The following is a 17,254-nucleotide window of genomic DNA, read 5'->3' on the forward strand; positions in this document are numbered from 1 at the left end:
TGTAATAATTCTTTAGTATATTACTTGTGTGGTGTAGAAGAGAATTATTTATGTAGAGATACTGCTTGCAAACCAATGATGATAAGATGATGTCATGGGGTAGGACTGGATGAAAGAATAAATCAAATCAAAATCAAAACAAATCAAATCAAGGCTCAAGATGAACTGTGGGATAGTGGGAACAGAGTCATGAGACACTGAAACATTTGCAAATATTATAGTTTCAATTATTGTATATAGGTAATGAATTGTTCTGCAGAAGTTGGTTTTCAAATACAAAAAGATACAAGTATATCATCATTGCAATAAACAACTATTGCCTTGTGCATACTTTTAGCTCATAGCGTGCTCAAGAAATAGCTTTAGTGAATGCAAAAGTTTAAGTAGAGGATGAGCCAAGAAGTAGTAATCAAAGACGTCTCTTTCTTTCTTTTAACCGCACCCTGCACAGCCGTTTCTGCAGGCCACTCTTACACATCCACTCTTGGCAAAGTGGAGTTGTAGAATAGATGCATTCTTATCAGTGAGTCTGAAGCTGCCATGGCTGAGACACTTGTAGGGACGCCTCTGTATAGTGTCTGGTGCTGGTGCCAGCAGGGTGGAAAAGACGAAGAGGACTAGTGGGGCTATCAGGCTCCCATTGTCTAACTCACTGCATACGAGTGCTCACGGTTTTCTGGGTCAGAGGCCTGTGTGATTGTTTGTCCCTGCATTAAAAAAAAACCTTACAGACTGAATACTTTTGAAGCATGCACTCACTTTGGTCGTTTACCCCTTTCCTCTCATACGATCCAAGGGTGTCTCATTAAATAGCAGTCCTAGGGTATAAAAACATAATCTCAGACTCAGAAAAGGTGCATATTTAAACAAACAAAATTGTCTTATAAAGGACCTATACTGTGTCTAACAGGGTGTAAGTGAAGGTGTGAAGGAAGTGTGTTAACTGCTGAGCATGACTCCACAGAAACAAGAGTCATTAGTGAGCAGCAGATGGTCAATAGCAATGGACCTAGTCTTTCTTTCAGGTCACAGGAGAGTTGGTGGGTGGAAGGAGTTTTGCAGGGGGCATTTAGCTTCAGATGGTGTTGTGGGAGGTGCTTTAAACATGTTTATGTACTGTATATGTGTGTGTTTAGGAAGAAGATAAAGGCCTTAAACACATGGCCACATGTGTCTTCCATTAGTTTTTTACTCTTTTGGCAGATGTGAACATCTGGGAACACATTACCCAGGTCTCACTTTTCCCTGGTGCTGTACAATGCACGACACAAACACACATATACTGTACATCACCTCTGCACAGCACACTGTCATGCGTGAAGCAGCCTGAAAACAGCAGAGCCTCAATTACATGTAGCTCAGCCAACTTACAGCAGTGCTGGGAGGGTGGGGCAATCATTTGTTCCAGAAAAGTCCCAGATCAAGTTGAATATTTTTAGTTTGGGGTGATGGGAGCGCTGAGCTGTTGGCCTGTTTGAGGGGAAGCCAGTTGCTGTTGTTTTCTGATGGCCTATTATACTGTACATGCTAAGTCAGTGTTTAGATAATGGATTCTGCAGTTTTTCTACTTAACAGACACTGTATCTGGAAACAGAGAACACTGACAAGCGTTCATTCATGAAAGGGAAGTTGAAGTAAAAAGCATCAAGTGATTTTCCCTGTCTGCGCGCGCGCGCGCACACACACACACACACACACATCTACATTACACAGATGGTTCAAAGTCCTTGACTCATTGCTAGTCGCTCTTTTTATGTCTAATCAGGAGTGAAGAAGGAGGGAGGGCGAGAGGAAGAAGGAGTCAATAGGTAATGGGCTTCCAAGTCTCCCACTCGTGGGAGCTCCCCGACTCCCTAAGCAAGTCCAGCGTTCAATCACATCTGCACAAACTGGCTCTTCATTAGGTCAAGGAACTCCACGCTGCAGCCTTGATGTTTTCAAAAGGAGATGAAATGGGTGTTGATGGTTGCGCGGGCGTAGGAAGCAATGAGCGGAGCTTGTTTTTGTGGTGTCAGCGTCCCCTTCATAATTAAGGTCTAAACATCCTCTGCTGCGTAGGTGTGCGCATGTGGGATTATGCACACACTGCTGCACTGGGGAACCCTTTAAGTTGTTTATATGTGTAGGGAGGAAAATACAGTACCGTGTTACATGTCCTTACAGTTCAAATGGAGCAGTAGGTAGTAGGTGTATACATATCCATGTGTTTCCCTTTGTTATCGTGTCCCTAGTAGACAGGTGCAAACATTTCTGCACCCACCGTGAAGTTCTCTCATGCTTTCAGAAAGAGTAGAGTACATAGAGAAAAAAACTGAGTGTGCAATATCAATCTAAAATGCTTCATAACCGTCTGAGGAAGAATCAGTTCATTTGACATGAACTGAAACTTTCTGATAACTACAGCCACTGTCATTTTATCACAGCAATCATTTACTAGACTGGTATGTCTGATTCTCCTACATATGCCATTAGTCTTGCTTCTAATCACACTGATGACTCTTGGGAAGATTTGAGAAATAGAAGGAAAATGACTTTCTCTGAGGGGAAATTGCTTCATTTGTAATGTAGAGTACAAAAAGGTTCGAGCTTTTGTTCTGTGTTGGAACCAAGCCAGCAGTTCCACTTGTACACACTACATTAGAAAAGTACAAAAGATGTCTGAATGCTGTCTCATGTTACCGTTTTGTGAGGCTTTGATTGGCTGACTCACCAACAAGTGTAGAGTTCATTTGACTGTGTGCAGGGTAGATTTTCACCCAATGATGAATTACATCTCCTCTGACAGAAAAAAAAAAGTTTTGAGCCACAGGTTTTAGACTGATGTCCATTTATACACACACATGTAGCTCACAGAGGAGCTACTACTATGAGTTCTGCTCGAGTGTTGAAACTAGGCAGTCTGGTGTTTGTGGAACCAAGACAAACCCCAGATTTGCAGATTAATGGGTCTGTTCTTTGCAACAGGTTTTCACAGGTGGAACCTGACAGCAAACAACTGGGACATTAAGGAAAACAGAAATGAGAAATAAACATTGAAGCAGAAGTGGTAATTCATAGTCATTTCCTGACATGCACACTGCTTGAAAATGTATCTCTACTAAAGCCTTTATCTTTCTCTTATCTGTCTGGCAGACTATGAACTCTCATCCACATAAAGCACAGTGTCAAAGGACATTACAATACGAGCAGTTTGACACACCCTGAAGCCTCACAGAAGAAATGGGGAATCCACAGTACCAAATACTGTAAATTAAAGAACCCACAATCCATAAATCTAAAAGTCTAACTGATCTTCACACTATTCAAGGCCTACGGGAGTGCTGGTTGGTGCCAGCATGAAAACGTTTATCTAAACATAATATCAAATGGTAATTACACACACAGCCACGCTGAACAAGCTGACTGCCCCCACCCCCCGGTACATTTTTGCTTTATATATGCATGTGTGTAATAATGTTGTCTCCCTCTCAAACTGATGCATTACACAAGCTGACTGCCCCCACCCCCCGGTACACTTTTGCTTTATATGTGCATGTGTGTAATAATGTTCTCTCCCTCTCAAACTGATGCATTACACTGAATAATTGTTAGACATGTGCGCCATCTATTGGAGCTTCTGTGATACTACAAGACAGATATGTTAGAACCCACTGGAAGATTTCTGATTGTATCTATCCAATGAAACTATGGAGTAAACATTCCACTGAAACGTATTCCTGCTATCCTTCACAGTCCATCCATCACCAAAGTGCAAAACAAAACAAACAAACCAAACGTTCAGAGTGCTAAAGCTCTCAAATATAAATATATTCACTGAATTAGCTCATGGAATTTATGTTTTAATCTCTAATCTACTTAAGTCGTTTCCTTCATTTATGTTCTTTGGGATTAAACAGCACAATTCAGATTATTCAGATATTCAGGGGGGTACAGTTCCTGGTTCTTTTATATTTTATTTTATTGTTGTTGAACTAAATTTGACAGCCAAAAGATGGCGGTAGGTCATCGGACATGAGTGTTAAAGAAGGCGCGCGTTCTTTCAGGAGTCTTATCTAAAGACATGAGAACCAGTTCTATAAGGAATGTTTACATTTCACCATGGAGAATATCGGCGTTCCCGGATAAAACTCATGTTCAACTATGTAAATCTGCATTTTATATTTTTCACGGAGCAAACGAAAGTTCCATTTACCAAAGAACACAGCAGGGGGCGCTGTTCCCCGTGCTTTAAGCTGACAGAATGAGCTGCTGAAGAGACAAGATAAACATCTTCCCTGTTTTAAATTAGAGACAAAACAATGTATTTGCTTTTAGATTAGACATTTTAAACTTGGTTCTGTTCTGCAAAATGTTTTTCAAAATGGATAAAAACGGAACGATTTACTGAGACCTCTTTCACCTCCACTAGTGTCTCCTGTGAAACAATAAGCTATAGCTCTTCCTTCACCCTCCTTTAATGCCGGCGTTGATCTAATTTACATTTAGGCTACATACACGCACGCACACAACAGGGACAGTAAAGCGGAATTTGCCCGCAGGCCATGTCAGTTGAACGACTCTTTTACCTATCACTTCCATCTCTTTCACATAAAGTTCACTGTCCGCCAGTACTTCATACATGACAACAGGAGCCTGTGGAGGCTGGCTGTCAACCTTTCAGTGGGCTGAATACAGTGTGATCTCAAGGCACTGTTAAGAAAACATTGCATAAAACATTATGGAGACTGTCTGGCTGCAGGATTTAGGCTTGGGAAAGGCTCTGGGCTGCCATGTGGTTTCATCTCGGTGCCACAGTGTGCAGCCCGTGGATGATGGTGTTGATAAGAAGAACTGGACTTATAGCTGGTTGTGGTTTTGGACAGACAGCGCCTAAGGTTTTACGGGGTTGCATGCAACAGGCAGAGAACAGGTAAATGCAAATCTAGAGAAAGGGGAAAAACCTCAGGGCAGAGGTATGCGTGCATAGGCGCTCATTGCTGAAGGCTGGGTTTCACCATGACTTCGCCTGGAGCGTAAGAGGGGGGAAAACAGTGGAACCAATAGGAAGATAGCATCCAGCCCAGCTCTCTATAACTCTGTGTCACAAGGCTGAGCGATGCCACAACCAGGTTTTCGCAACTCAGAGTTTCAGTGGACTACAGGCTCTCCATAGCGCTGCGTTCAAAGAGCGCGCGCACACACAGATACCCCAGTTCTTTATTACGATTTTGTTTTGTGCACTTCTCAACAAAAGAATCCACCAGTGGACTTGGTTTACTCGGGAGACCGGCTTTCACCATGAGCGCCGGCCAGACGTATGAGAAAAAGATTGCGAGTATTTTGACCGACCTTCCTGGATCTATGAGTTGCCACCCGAACTCCAAGGACTCTCCTACTCTACCAGAGTCTTCGGTGACGGACATGGGCTACTACAGCGGACAGACGGCCCACGGCCATCACGAATATTACCCGAGTCAGCCGTACGGACAGCCGATGAACTCTTACCACCAGTTTAATCTGAACGGAATGGGAGCTGCTGGAGCATACGCCACCAAATCTGAATACCCTTACACAAATACCTACAGACAGTACAGTTATTACAACAGAGATCACCTACAGGCCTCGCCTCCGAGCTCAGGTAAATGTTGAAATAATCCCCAGTTATTTTACTCTGATTGTGTTTATCTGCAGTGTGCATCATGTTCCCAACGCACTGAAGCCAGTTCACTTGTTCGGACCGAGTTCGAGCTTTGACCGTGTATTAAATCAGAGTTGCGGGTTTGCCAACGCAATTTATATCCTCTTTTTTTTATTTCATGTTTCCCTTAGGTTTTTTAGGATTTGTGTAATTAGTGGGAGATATTATATTTGCAGTAATGTGAAGCCAAATCGAGGTCTCAATTAATGTTATCTTAGCGGGCCACTGTAACTTTCCACTATATTTGATTTATTGTGTATTTTCAGCTTTTAAGAAAAGCTACCATTTGTTCAGCGGTGTGTTGTGCGGGCTGATGTTAATGTCACGCTTTTAACAGCGCCTTAGAACGAGTCGGCTATCAACAGACGGCAATAAAGCAGTTATGGCTTGATAAAAACTAATCAGTTTTTACATGTCACCGCTGGCTTGCCAGAATGGGAGTTTGGCAGAGTAAAATGACCCCGTTTGAGTGATTTTGATTTGTGGGAAACATGTTAAGCTGTCATGTTATATCGTTTTGGGCTTTAAAGCAACATTGCTACATTAAAATGATTTTCAAAATCTCATTTTTTAATTTAAAGTGAGAGAATTTCCAGGCGTCGACAGTTTGTAGTGACAGTTTCGCTTTTATTTCAGTAGGCTATTCTCAGTGTTTTTCAATTTGTGGCTACTCACTCTTTTACTAAATGGCCTGTTTTATTTATTTTGTCATTTTAGTGAAAGAAGAGCCAGAGCCCGAGGTGCGCATGGTGAACGGAAAACCGAAAAAGATCCGCAAACCGCGGACGATCTACTCCAGCTACCAGCTCGCTGCTCTGCAGAGACGCTTCCAGAAGGCGCAGTACCTCGCCCTTCCCGAGAGAGCGGAGCTGGCGGCTCAGCTCGGCCTCACTCAGACACAGGTAAGCCGTCTGACCCGGTACAACACACTTATGTTCCTAACACACTTATGTTCTGACGAACAGGGATTCCCAATATTTAATTTGTCCTGTAGCTATCCATCGATGCGTAATAACGCACGAAGGCACAGGGTTTCCATATTTTCTCCCAGTAAAATATTGCTAAACAGTTTTTGGTAAAGTTACATTCAAAGGAGCCTAATATTTAGGTAAAAACTTTACCAAATGTTTAATTTTTTGCTTATATATTCCATTACAATTGTTTACCCCCTTTTTCAGGTCAAGATCTGGTTCCAGAACCGGAGGTCCAAGTTTAAGAAGCTGTACAAAAACGGCGAGGTTCCACTGGAGCACAGCCCCAACGCCAGCGACTCCATGGCCTGCAACTCCCCGCCCTCCCCCGCAGTCTGGGAGAACAGCACCCCCCAGAACACCACGATCAGCAGACCTCAGGTCCCGCAGCCCACGCACAGCTCGTCACCGCCATACCTGGAGGATTATAACAACCACTGGTACCAACAGGGATCACACCTACAGCATGCCAGCACCGTGCACCACCCAGTCCCGCAGCAAAGCGTGGGAGCTGTTTATTAACAATAACCTAAGAGCAGATTTATCTTCACTTTTCCCCACAAAGAGGTCTCTCCACAATGACTCTGCAGAGCAAAGGCTGACTGGACCTGGAGCAGGCCTGTTGTGAAACACTTGATTTCTGGATGACCAAGAGTGTTTCAGGACTGGGTTTACCATTCACAGAGCACATAAGGGATTCCTGATCACTTGTGGCAGCATATTTAACGGACGTCTGGCGTGTTTTTTAAATTATTTATCGCTTCTCTTGTATTTCCTTCTTTTATAAACGAATATGCAATTTTTTAAACAAGTAGCCTGACCACGAAACGAAAATTGACAAAATTGCAGCTGACCCGTGCTACATTCAAATAATGCATGAGGGTGTGTAGAGAGAGCGCAAAAAAGAAACTCAGGTCATATTTATATGGATGTGTACAAAATATCGAAGGCTGTAAATATGTGTTTATATGCAGAACCACTATGATCATATTTGTTTAAAACGGAACGACTGCACTGTGGTGCTTCCAAAACCATTTTATATTCATGTAAAAAGTCAATTTGATGCATTTTTGTCAACTGAATAAAGCTGTTAATCGCATGTTGTGTCTTGTAGTTCAGACGCTTTGTGACATTTAGGACAAACCGTGCAGATAATTAAATGTAGGGTCACCTTGAACTACAATATTCTAAACGGGGCAGGAAATGCGTTGAGGCCACGTGCTGAGAGTTTGCATGTGCACATTTACAATTCTAATGTAATTATAATTCACGCATCTTTAGAGCTTGATAATTACCCATGCACCTGGATAACAAGTCTTGTGCCATGAAGCAGTGGATTATACTGAGTGTATCATCCCTGCCTATTGAGCTAGGCCTTTACGTGCTAGTTGAGTCATTATTTAATTTTAAACGTGTCTAACTGGAAACCAAAAAGTTATATCTGAGAACCACAGAACAATAACCTGCTGTAATCGATTTTTTTTAAATAATCTATAGAAGTATAGACTGTAGTGGGCACAGTATGTACACGAGTCCGCCTGTTTTGTTTCCGGGAGCTACGTGCACATTGCTGCAGTAGGAGGCGGCCCACATGCAGACATGTTGGAGACAACTTGGTTTTATTACTATCCATGTTGCCAGATAACAAGAGAGAATACAGCACGTTTGCAGGGAGAGAAAGAAGAGAAGGTGGTGGGTGGAGTTGTGCAGGGGTGTAACTGTTGCCGAAGGGGATCTCGCGCGCGCACATGCACGCTGCCACAGCAGGATGCATAGAAACGCTTCAAAATACTGAAAGCATAAGGAAACATACCCCTCCCCCCCTTTTGACCGTTTCACTTTAGACACCGATTCTTTCTATTGCGTTTGACAAACCTTTTCTAAAAATGATCCAAGACTCCAAAATAAGCAGGTTTTCACTTGAGATCACCGATCATTCATCTGATGATGACGCACGTTTTTCACAGAGGATTTACGCACTTGTTCTATGGGAAAACGTACACCGTTTTATATGTTATGGCAACAGATTTGGCCAGGTGATACAAGCGCTTCATGAGCGACTGTGGCACAAGGGAAACCTGCGGAACACACTTACATTAAGACGCTGATCATGACTATTATGACAGCGACAGTGAACCTCACACAAACTAAATCTTCTAAACTAATGACAGTGGACAATCAGCTCACTTTGGCCACGTCAACAGGGCATTACTAAATTATCTGCGCAGAAATGTCTATGGTGGAGAACCCGCTAATGGCGATCTTACCCACATGGACCACCAAGGCACCATGACACACCGAAAGAAAATGTTCTCACGGCGTTACAGGTTGGATCTACTTTTCCACGCCTTTAAGAATGGTGTCCCCTTAGGACTGAAGGCGTTACTGAGTGAACACCTTGTGCCATAACAGTCAGTTCAGAACAGTGCACTTCTGTACTCAGTCTCACGGTGCGTCCTAAAACTGGATCACACTCAGTTTGGAATTTTTAGCATCAAGAGAAAACATGTTACTATTAAACTACACTACTGTCTCTAAATGATACATTATTTAGTACATTTCTGAATAGATTCATTCACATTAGAATCAAATACGATTTACAATATATAGAATGAAAAATATATTTGATATAATTCAGTCAAACAACCAGATTTTTGTAGATTTATTTTATTCTTTAAATACACTAATACTGTTGACCAATACACCTTTTAGGGATCTTAAGGTATTTTCTGAGAACCATAGCAATTTGCATCATTTACATATTAATTATATTATGTTCAAATTATTAAATGTAGTTTTGAGCCCAATTCAAATGGGCTTTTGTTTCAGTCTGTTATTAAAAACAACAAACATGTTGTGCCACAGAATTTCTTTGCACCAGTCCTCACGTTACCAAACTATGAGGACATCTGATCTCAAACTAATATATTTCACTTACCATAAAATATGATAGCTTTTGGTTTCTTTGACACCTGTGACAAACACACACACTCATCTCGGCACAAAAACATCAAACGCTCCTAATCCTATTCTATGGTTTATTTCCCTGAACTCAACACCAGCTGTCTATAGCGTCACTCATCAGGTCAGTGCATTGTGCTGATTTGACAAAAGCAGCATTATTACTATTGCCTTTTAATATCAATGAAATCTCATCAAGGGTCCATGTGACCTCCCCTCAGTGACTCCCTCAGCATGTGTGGCCTTCAGCTCTGTCAGAGGAAACATTTGTGCTGAAGACAAACGTGTGTTCGCTACAGGCTTCACTTTGGTGTGTGGGCTGTCAGAAATGTCCGTATATGTCATCTCTAAACATTAACAAGTGTAAGTAGCCGTGGAGCTGGAGGTGAACTGTTGAACTTGAATGTGATCTCGGCATGGCACAACATCACAGCACCCTACATAGAGCTGGTGCCCGGACCCCTGTGAGCTTTTGCCCCCCTCCCTCTGCAACAGTCAACAGTGTGGTGTCAGCACTTGTCTCTGGGGTGCAGCGATATGGGTTGAGGTGGAGGTCGAGAGCTGAAATGCATCCATGGAAAGACTTGCAGCAGCTGTCCAATGCTCGGTGTGGGCCTTGGCCGGACCTCGGCCGGGCCTTGGCTGCATTAGGATCACTCACTCTCTCCATTTTGCTGTAAACTGGGATGAAATGAAGGGGGAAAGGCATCCTTGACAACTGTGGACTTGTGAACCCTGCCTAACCTCAGGGCCAGTGCCAGACTGGGCAGCGTGATGATGCTTCACAGCCAGTCATCACATCTTCATACAGCCTTGCATGGTGAGGGGCTCAGTGTTGCTGCACCATGAGCTCACCTTGATTTAAAAACTGAAGATCTGGCCTCCAGACATTGGTTTCAGAAAAAACAAAACAAAAAACACAAACACTTAAAACTGCTAAATGCGTAAAATAGCAGTTGTAATTCCTGCTTTTACTCACATCCATGCATCTTGTGCTTTGGGGTGTCTGCTCTACCATGCCTTTCTGCCTGCAGAACTCTATGCCACCTTTTAATCCCTCCAGAATGTGTGTGCATCATGCTCCAGACCAAGTCAAGCCTTCCTTCACACTACACCACATTCACTCTAACGGGGAAGCTGCTCCCACCAACTGGAGATGTCAGCTCACTCATGTTAATAACAATAATCACCCCAGAGAGACCTGCCTTGCCATTTGCCCATTCAAACCAACTGGGTTTTAATAACAAGCTATTTTCCTTCTTATTGCTATCATGCAATTAAAACCCACCAGACACCTCGTATCTGATAACCCTGACCATCCACAGCATTGATACAGCCACACTTGCCTTTATCACTACCCTTCAACTCATCTCCCAGCCTTCCGTCCCCTCCTCTTAGCTTGTCTATTACACAAGGAGCCTTTTCACTTTCCCTTCAATCTGCCTGCATGATAATTGCCCCATGTTTGAAAGGTCCTACTCTTGTCTGTCCAACTCCATGAGCCATTATTCTAATCGGGAGATGTGAAATTGCCTATAATTTTCTCTGATGCCCCGTCACTTGGTTCAGCAATACTCGCCTCTTCTTTGCCTGCATGTTTAACAAGGCACATAATCATCGGGAATGAGGAAAAGGGGCACGAGGGTGTACATATATATAAAGAAGGAGATGTTAATACAACACAATGCCTGTCGTTATGTGAGAAAATCAGCTGAGGAGTGAAAACACAAGGCTCTGATGTGGCTTTGTTCTTCAGACAAACACTGCTGCAGGCTTTCGACCTCTCGAACAAGGCTCTTCGACTAAGGTAAGACAGTATGACTGTGTACTAGTGATACAGTGGTGATAGCAGTGTGAATGTTGTTAGTATGACCTAGTATGGCTCTGGTGTATTGCTATCTTAGAATAACAGCTTTTACCAACACCTCAGTGAGAAAAGCATGTAATGAAATGGTAATATAGTGCATGCTTTATGCTAAGAGTTTCCCCTAAAGCATGATGTGAAACCCATTAATTATGGCCTTTTAAAATGACATCACATATGAGGAGCTACAACTGTAACAGAAATAAGGTTTAGTATAGATGTAAAACCCCGTTATAACAGGAATACGAGCATAACTCCATGTATGGTGGGTCAGTTATTTTTCTAATCTGATATGACATCAGACAAATTGTAGCTAGTGTCTGCCAGAAAGTGAAAACAGCAGGGTAATGAAGAGAATCAGCCCAGATTGCGGCCAAGTGTTTGCAGAGACAAATAAGTAATTATCTGTGTTTAAAGTGTGGAAGCGCCAGAATGTGCAAATCAGTACTTTGAATAGGGCCCAGTTTATTGGAGGAACAGTGCAGCTATTTGTCGTTTTATTATGACTGAGTCAGCTTGTCTGAACTCACAGGAGAAGGATGAAAGCGTCGTTAAAATACCGTGTGTGGAGAAGAATGCTGCCTCAGATACACACGAAAAACGTCCTCCATGTTATAACTTTGTTTTAGAGTATGATGAACCAATGCATCCTAGATTACTAATTACATTTGGAATCCGTTTCTTCTGTTTACTGGTTTTCAAATTAACTGAAAACGGAGCATTTGTGCGGTGCGTTATTCAACGTGCGTAAAGGCGCCACCTCGCATAACCTATAGGTGTCCATGCTGAGAACCGCTTTCCTTTAAATTTAAAGTAATTATAATACAACAATTTTTCAAATTTAAATGAGATAAGATGTAAGCAGCCAAGACAACCTCCTCCCCAAAGAATCTATTCGCATGCAGGTCTCTGACAAAAACACTTCAGCTAATTCATAGGCAGGGGTGTCGTCCATAGCAGCGGGGAAGCGCTGGCAGAAAAATGACAAACGATATCACAGCTATGAATTATGACACAAGCTGAGCTGTACACACTATCCATAGAACCGGAGGCTGTATGTATAGAGTGTTACATCAACTGACCAGGGACGTCTGTGCAAACCTTTGTTGATGGGGGTCTCACAGATGAGCCATAAATCTAAGAGCAGTCAGCGGCTCTTTCTCAGTTTCATGAATATAAATCCATCACTCATCTGACGTTTAAAACTGACAGTGGAAACATTTCACTGGCAAAACAGGTACCCAAACCAGCGCGTCACACAAGGAATGAATCACAATAACGTCAATCCAACCGCTATTTATTAGCATAATGCTCGTTGGATTATGTGTTGCTAACAAAGCAGACCCATGCACACAACAGCACATTTTTAAAGGGTCCTTTATCCAGTCTCTCTTGTTAAACTGCACACACTAAATCCACATTTCAGTGAGCTGAGGCCGTGCAACACGAGCTGCACTGACATAACAAATCTAAAAAAAAAAGATGGCTGATCGAAATTTGCAGTGAAACTTGAATTTCAAACGCACACAAAACATGGCGAATATGAACAAGGTCTATGACGTTTGAACAAAGTTCAGCTGTGAGAGGAGGCCTTGTTAAAAACCCAGTGAGGTCAGTGAAGTCTGAAGAGCACCTGGCCAAAAACGCTCCACTCACATCATCTGAGGCCTGGACATCGCGTCCTGATGCTGATGGTGGTTTGGATACCAATGACCAAAACTGTTCATGTAATTGTTTGGGTGCATTGGGGCTCCTTTGCTGGCCACGGAAACCTCCCAAAGCTGGGGCATCCCGGGCGAGCAGGGGGAGATGGCGCTGGTGCTGTGGAGATGTTCGCCCTCCGATCCGCTGCCATGCTTCATGATCTTTTTATACTTGGAGCGCTTATTCTGAAACCATATTTTCACCTATAAAAAGAGCAAAAGGGCGCACATTATTGTTAGAGTCGTTAACAATCAGCAGCAATGTAAGGTAAAGAATGCGGGGAGTTGTTTTTTATAAGCACCGTTCCTTTCAGACTGGCCCGAAGTGAGTACTGTGAACAATATTAAACAGACCTTCTCTCGTCTTTGCCCTGTTGACTTTGTGAATCCCAGGCCTATCACTGGTGCACTGTCCCCCATTCAGCCTAATGGTTGAGTGGCACTTCACTGAAACCGAACTCTCCTATTGTTCACTGATTTATGAGCGCAGTGGCGCATGCGAGTGACAGCAACAAGCCGAGATAAAAAGTTCTGCAGACTCAAAATACAGTGGCTTTTTTTTTTAAATACGAGAACAATGGTGTGAAAGTTCATTAATAAAAGCATCCTAAGCTGTCCGTTTAATCTATAAATATCTGGGCAGCAGCAGAGATAAATGTTGAGCTTTTAGAAAACTGTGCAGGAGGCGGCTCGGATGACACAGTGGATTCACTTGTTTATACCTTATTCTGAAACTCTAGACTAAGATATTAGTCATTTTGGTGATGAAACTAGGGAGAGACAAAGCATAAGGCGACATCTGAAGATCCCACTTTTGTTCCAGACAATGATAAGATGACAGCGACACGTGCACCTGTTTGTCTGCAAAGTAAAGTCCCATAGCGCCTGTTTCGGACATTTAATGTACACGGTGCGTGTGCGTGAGTGGGAGACAGAAGACACGGTGTAATAGGCCTAAACGTATGAGAGCTTTAAGAAAAGCAAAAGAAAAAAAAAAACCTAAAAATAAAACTGATGAGGACGTGGTTTAATTTCAAAAGATGTAATTTATAATAAACCAAAACACTTGAAAAAAGCTGACAACTCCTAATTGTACTCTTAATATTTTCTTCTTTCAGTCATTATCTAATTACACCTATGCCTCAATCACAAGGAGCACGTCAGAGACCAAAGCTGACAAAGGAAACAACCACAGATTTAAACACAGTAAATAAGGCATGCATTAAAGTATCGACTTACAAATCACAACTATTTGATTTTTCATTTGATCTCCAAGCGCAGGTAATCCTAAGTAATGCAGCGAATACGAGGTTCCCTTTTCAACGTCAACAAGGCCCCGGAATAGTTTTCTTCAGGCTGCTTTAAGTTCGATTAAATCAAGACATTTGAATACAAACTATTAGTTTAGAGAGCGTTTCCATATGCAGTGTGATTACTGCAGGCCCGAAATGTTAGCCTCAGATAACTTCACTGTTATTAGGGCATATAAGCTCCATTCATCTGCCTATACTTTCCTTGTATTTATCTAGGACTGCAGGGAGAGAAGAAGGCTCACCTGAGTTTGAGTGAGCCCCAGTTTGGCCGCCAGGTCGGCGCGCTCCGGTAAGGCCAGGTACTGGGTCTGCTGGAAGCGCTGGTGCAGAGCCTGCAGCTGCAGACTGGAGTAGATGGTCCGAGGCTTCCGGATTTTCTTCCCCTTGCCATTTATGCGAATGTCCCTGTTCTCAGTAGTAGTGGACTTATCTCGATCTTGCAGTTTGAACAGAAAACAGAAGGGGGAATGAGACGGAGAGGAGTTTAGATTTATGGCTTTTCGACACCCCCTAAAGCCTCCCAAGTGGGTTTTTAGCAAGTCAGGTCAAGCAGAGTGAGAACACTTATCACTGGTTCAGTATGTGCCTGGACAATGTAAACCATGCTCCAAACACAGAAGCAACAGGCCCTCAAGGCCCAAAACTAAGTTAAGCGTTTACGTTTCGACTCCACTGGCTATGATGTTAAAACATGATGAGAACCCCTGGCCTTAAATGAATATAGTTTTATACTGAATGGATTTAAAATGAGTCCGAATGTTTTATTGACAGGAAGCTAATTCGCACTGCAAAATCTAAAAATAATCGTTTTTAAAAGGAGGCTCAGAATTCAGAATATAGAAATGGAAGAAGTCATTTTTTCTGAAGCTGTCTGTTATTATGCACCAACAGTGAGGGCTAAAAGGAATTCTTGAGGTAGGCCCAGGCTACGCGCCCAACAACTGGGCTTATCCGCACAAAATTATGGTCAATAAAAATAATAATGGCACCGTGTGCCTGGCAATGACGGGCCTCGTTTGGACACACGGTACCTGCTGACGCGCATGCCTTAATTCAACTTTCAATACAAGACAATGACTTAGTTGTTACCTTACTGGGCCTTCGGGTGATTCTTTTTCGTCACAGGCAAACTGCGCACAATGTGCAGAACTGCCCTCAAGCATGAAGGCAAACCAGACTAATACCAACAGTGAAGTTTGATCAGTTTCCCACATACCTGGGTGCTCTAATCTGCTGTGGGCCAGACTGCTGCTGTTGCTGTGCTGGAAGTACGCAGATGGGGGATGAGTGTTCACCGCTCCGGGGTAGGCGTAGCCCAAAGAGCGACCATAGGACGCGCTGCCGGGAAAAGGACTTTCGTGCTGGGAATGTCCAGCAGCGTGGAAGCCGTGAACGGGGTAAATGTGAGAGAGTCCGGGGGAGTGCTGCTGGTGTGCCGGGTGTCCGTGGCCAAACTCTAGAAAGGCCGATTTGGAGGGATCTGACGCATTCAGGCTGTCAGGCATGAAACCCATAGACATCATTAGCTAATACGCGAGTCCATAAAGCCGTCGCTCTGAAGAAGGTTTCATGAGTTCTGTCAGGCAGCGAGGAAATCTTAGAACAAATTCACACTTAAGTCCAACGGATTGTTTGTGAAAACGCTGTCCCAGCCGTGAGAAGTCACAGTTCGCATGATCTCAGCTGTTTAGAAGGTAAAAATCGGATAAAAGCGCTTCTTTTGCATCACTGGGGGAGCCAACATGCTCCTTCACACACCTCCTTCCTGCAGAGCCTCAAACAAACTGCCTTCCATCTGCGAGCTCTCTCATTGGTCTTCAGCTGCCGACTGTCACTGGAGCTCCACCATTAACTTCATTAACATAAGATACAGGATGCAGCTCTGCAGCCAGGAGGAACCTCCTTCCACGGATCATGAAATAAATATCGTTGTGATCTCGTTCTTATCTTGGAATGTAAGAAAGACATCTACAGCATCAAATATAATTTAATTAAAGCCAGTACTGTGTGTTACTGCATTGTTCTAAAACAGACCTGCTTTTTGGAAATTTTACTTATGGAAGACGTCGGAAAATAATTGTAATAGTGATGCTTTCCAAAATAAAAGTAACATCTGTGTTTGTGAAATTTTATCTGATTTAGAAAAAACAGGTTCGATGATACGGCTACGGGAAAAGGGAAACTGATAAGTAATCAAATAAAATCTTGTTCACCAAATCTAATCTGCTGTTAAACTAAACATATTTAGCATTGTTTGATTTATAAGGTTCATGCGCTTAATTCTCTACAAAATAAAGGCGCATTTTCGTTATTTTAATAACGTTTTAATAGTGAAAGAATTCACCAATATTTAAAAGTTTATTAGAAATGTTGCATAAACTATTTTCTACTAAAAAAACGGACCACAAATAATAAGAACACCTTTAATTCTGCAACATTCACGTTCTTTTCTTTAAATTGTCGAACAGAACATGAGCTAAAGCTTTAAAAATGACTTGTAGAGACAGAAGGTTTAGTGCCAATACGTCCGTGCACCATTAAACATGCTGGCACAGGCTTGTTTCATGAAGCATCCCCTCAAAGTTTACTGTTCAGCTTAACTGATGTGCAGATGTCCTTTAAAAAATTAGTCAATAGATACTCAATGACCCAATTTGTAAAAAAGCAGTTGGTGTAACTGCTTTAGTAGATGTGCAGTGGGTTTACATCATGTGTGATTTCTCTAAATGAATTAAAATAAATATTTGGAAGACAAAAAGAGACAA

General features: G+C 42.6%; 3 protein-coding genes across 3 annotated transcripts in view; 1 reads left to right on the forward strand and 2 right to left on the reverse strand.

The window, feature by feature from the left end:
- Positions 1-17,254, reverse strand: part of itga3b (integrin, alpha 3b) — a 115,815-nt gene that overhangs the window by 41,876 nt on the left and 56,685 nt on the right. The window lies entirely within an intron of this gene.
- dlx3b (distal-less homeobox 3b) lies at positions 5,137-7,694 on the forward strand. The gene is made up of 3 exons (XM_020606188.1): positions 5,137-5,617; positions 6,395-6,579; positions 6,856-7,694. The coding sequence occupies exons 1-3, from the start codon at positions 5,278-5,280 to the stop codon at positions 7,168-7,170; spliced, it is 840 nt and encodes a 279-aa protein (XP_020461844.1). The 5' UTR covers positions 5,137-5,277; the 3' UTR covers positions 7,171-7,694.
- dlx4b (distal-less homeobox 4b) lies at positions 12,424-16,372 on the reverse strand. The gene is made up of 3 exons (XM_020606189.1): positions 15,706-16,372; positions 14,732-14,925; positions 12,424-13,380 (listed from the first exon to the last, which is right to left on the reverse strand). Exons 1-3 carry the CDS (start codon positions 16,010-16,012, stop codon positions 13,126-13,128), a joined length of 756 nt encoding a protein of 251 aa, XP_020461845.1. The 5' UTR covers positions 16,013-16,372; the 3' UTR covers positions 12,424-13,125.

Source organism: Monopterus albus, unplaced genomic scaffold (genome assembly GCF_001952655.1).
Source record: "Monopterus albus unplaced genomic scaffold, M_albus_1.0 scaffold76.1, whole genome shotgun sequence".
Taxonomy (NCBI): Eukaryota; Metazoa; Chordata; class Actinopteri; order Synbranchiformes; family Synbranchidae; genus Monopterus; species Monopterus albus.

Coding starts and splice junctions, on each gene's coding strand:
- dlx4b (XM_020606189.1), bottom strand. CDS start 16,012: ATGATGTCTATGGGTTTCATGCCTGACAGCCTGAATGCGTCAGATCCC. Junction 14,926..15,705: donor CAGCAGATTAGAGCACCCAG/GTATGTGGGAAA, acceptor TCAAACTGCAAG/ATCGAGATAAGTCCACTACT. Junction 13,381..14,731: donor TGGGGCTCACTCAAACTCAG/GTGAGCCTTCTT, acceptor CTCTTTTTATAG/GTGAAAATATGGTTTCAGAA.
- dlx3b (XM_020606188.1), top strand. CDS start 5,278: ATGAGCGCCGGCCAGACGTATGAGAAAAAGATTGCGAGTATTTTGACC. Junction 5,618..6,394: donor GGCCTCGCCTCCGAGCTCAG/GTAAATGTTGAA, acceptor TTGTCATTTTAG/TGAAAGAAGAGCCAGAGCCC. Junction 6,580..6,855: donor TCGGCCTCACTCAGACACAG/GTAAGCCGTCTG, acceptor CCCCTTTTTCAG/GTCAAGATCTGGTTCCAGAA.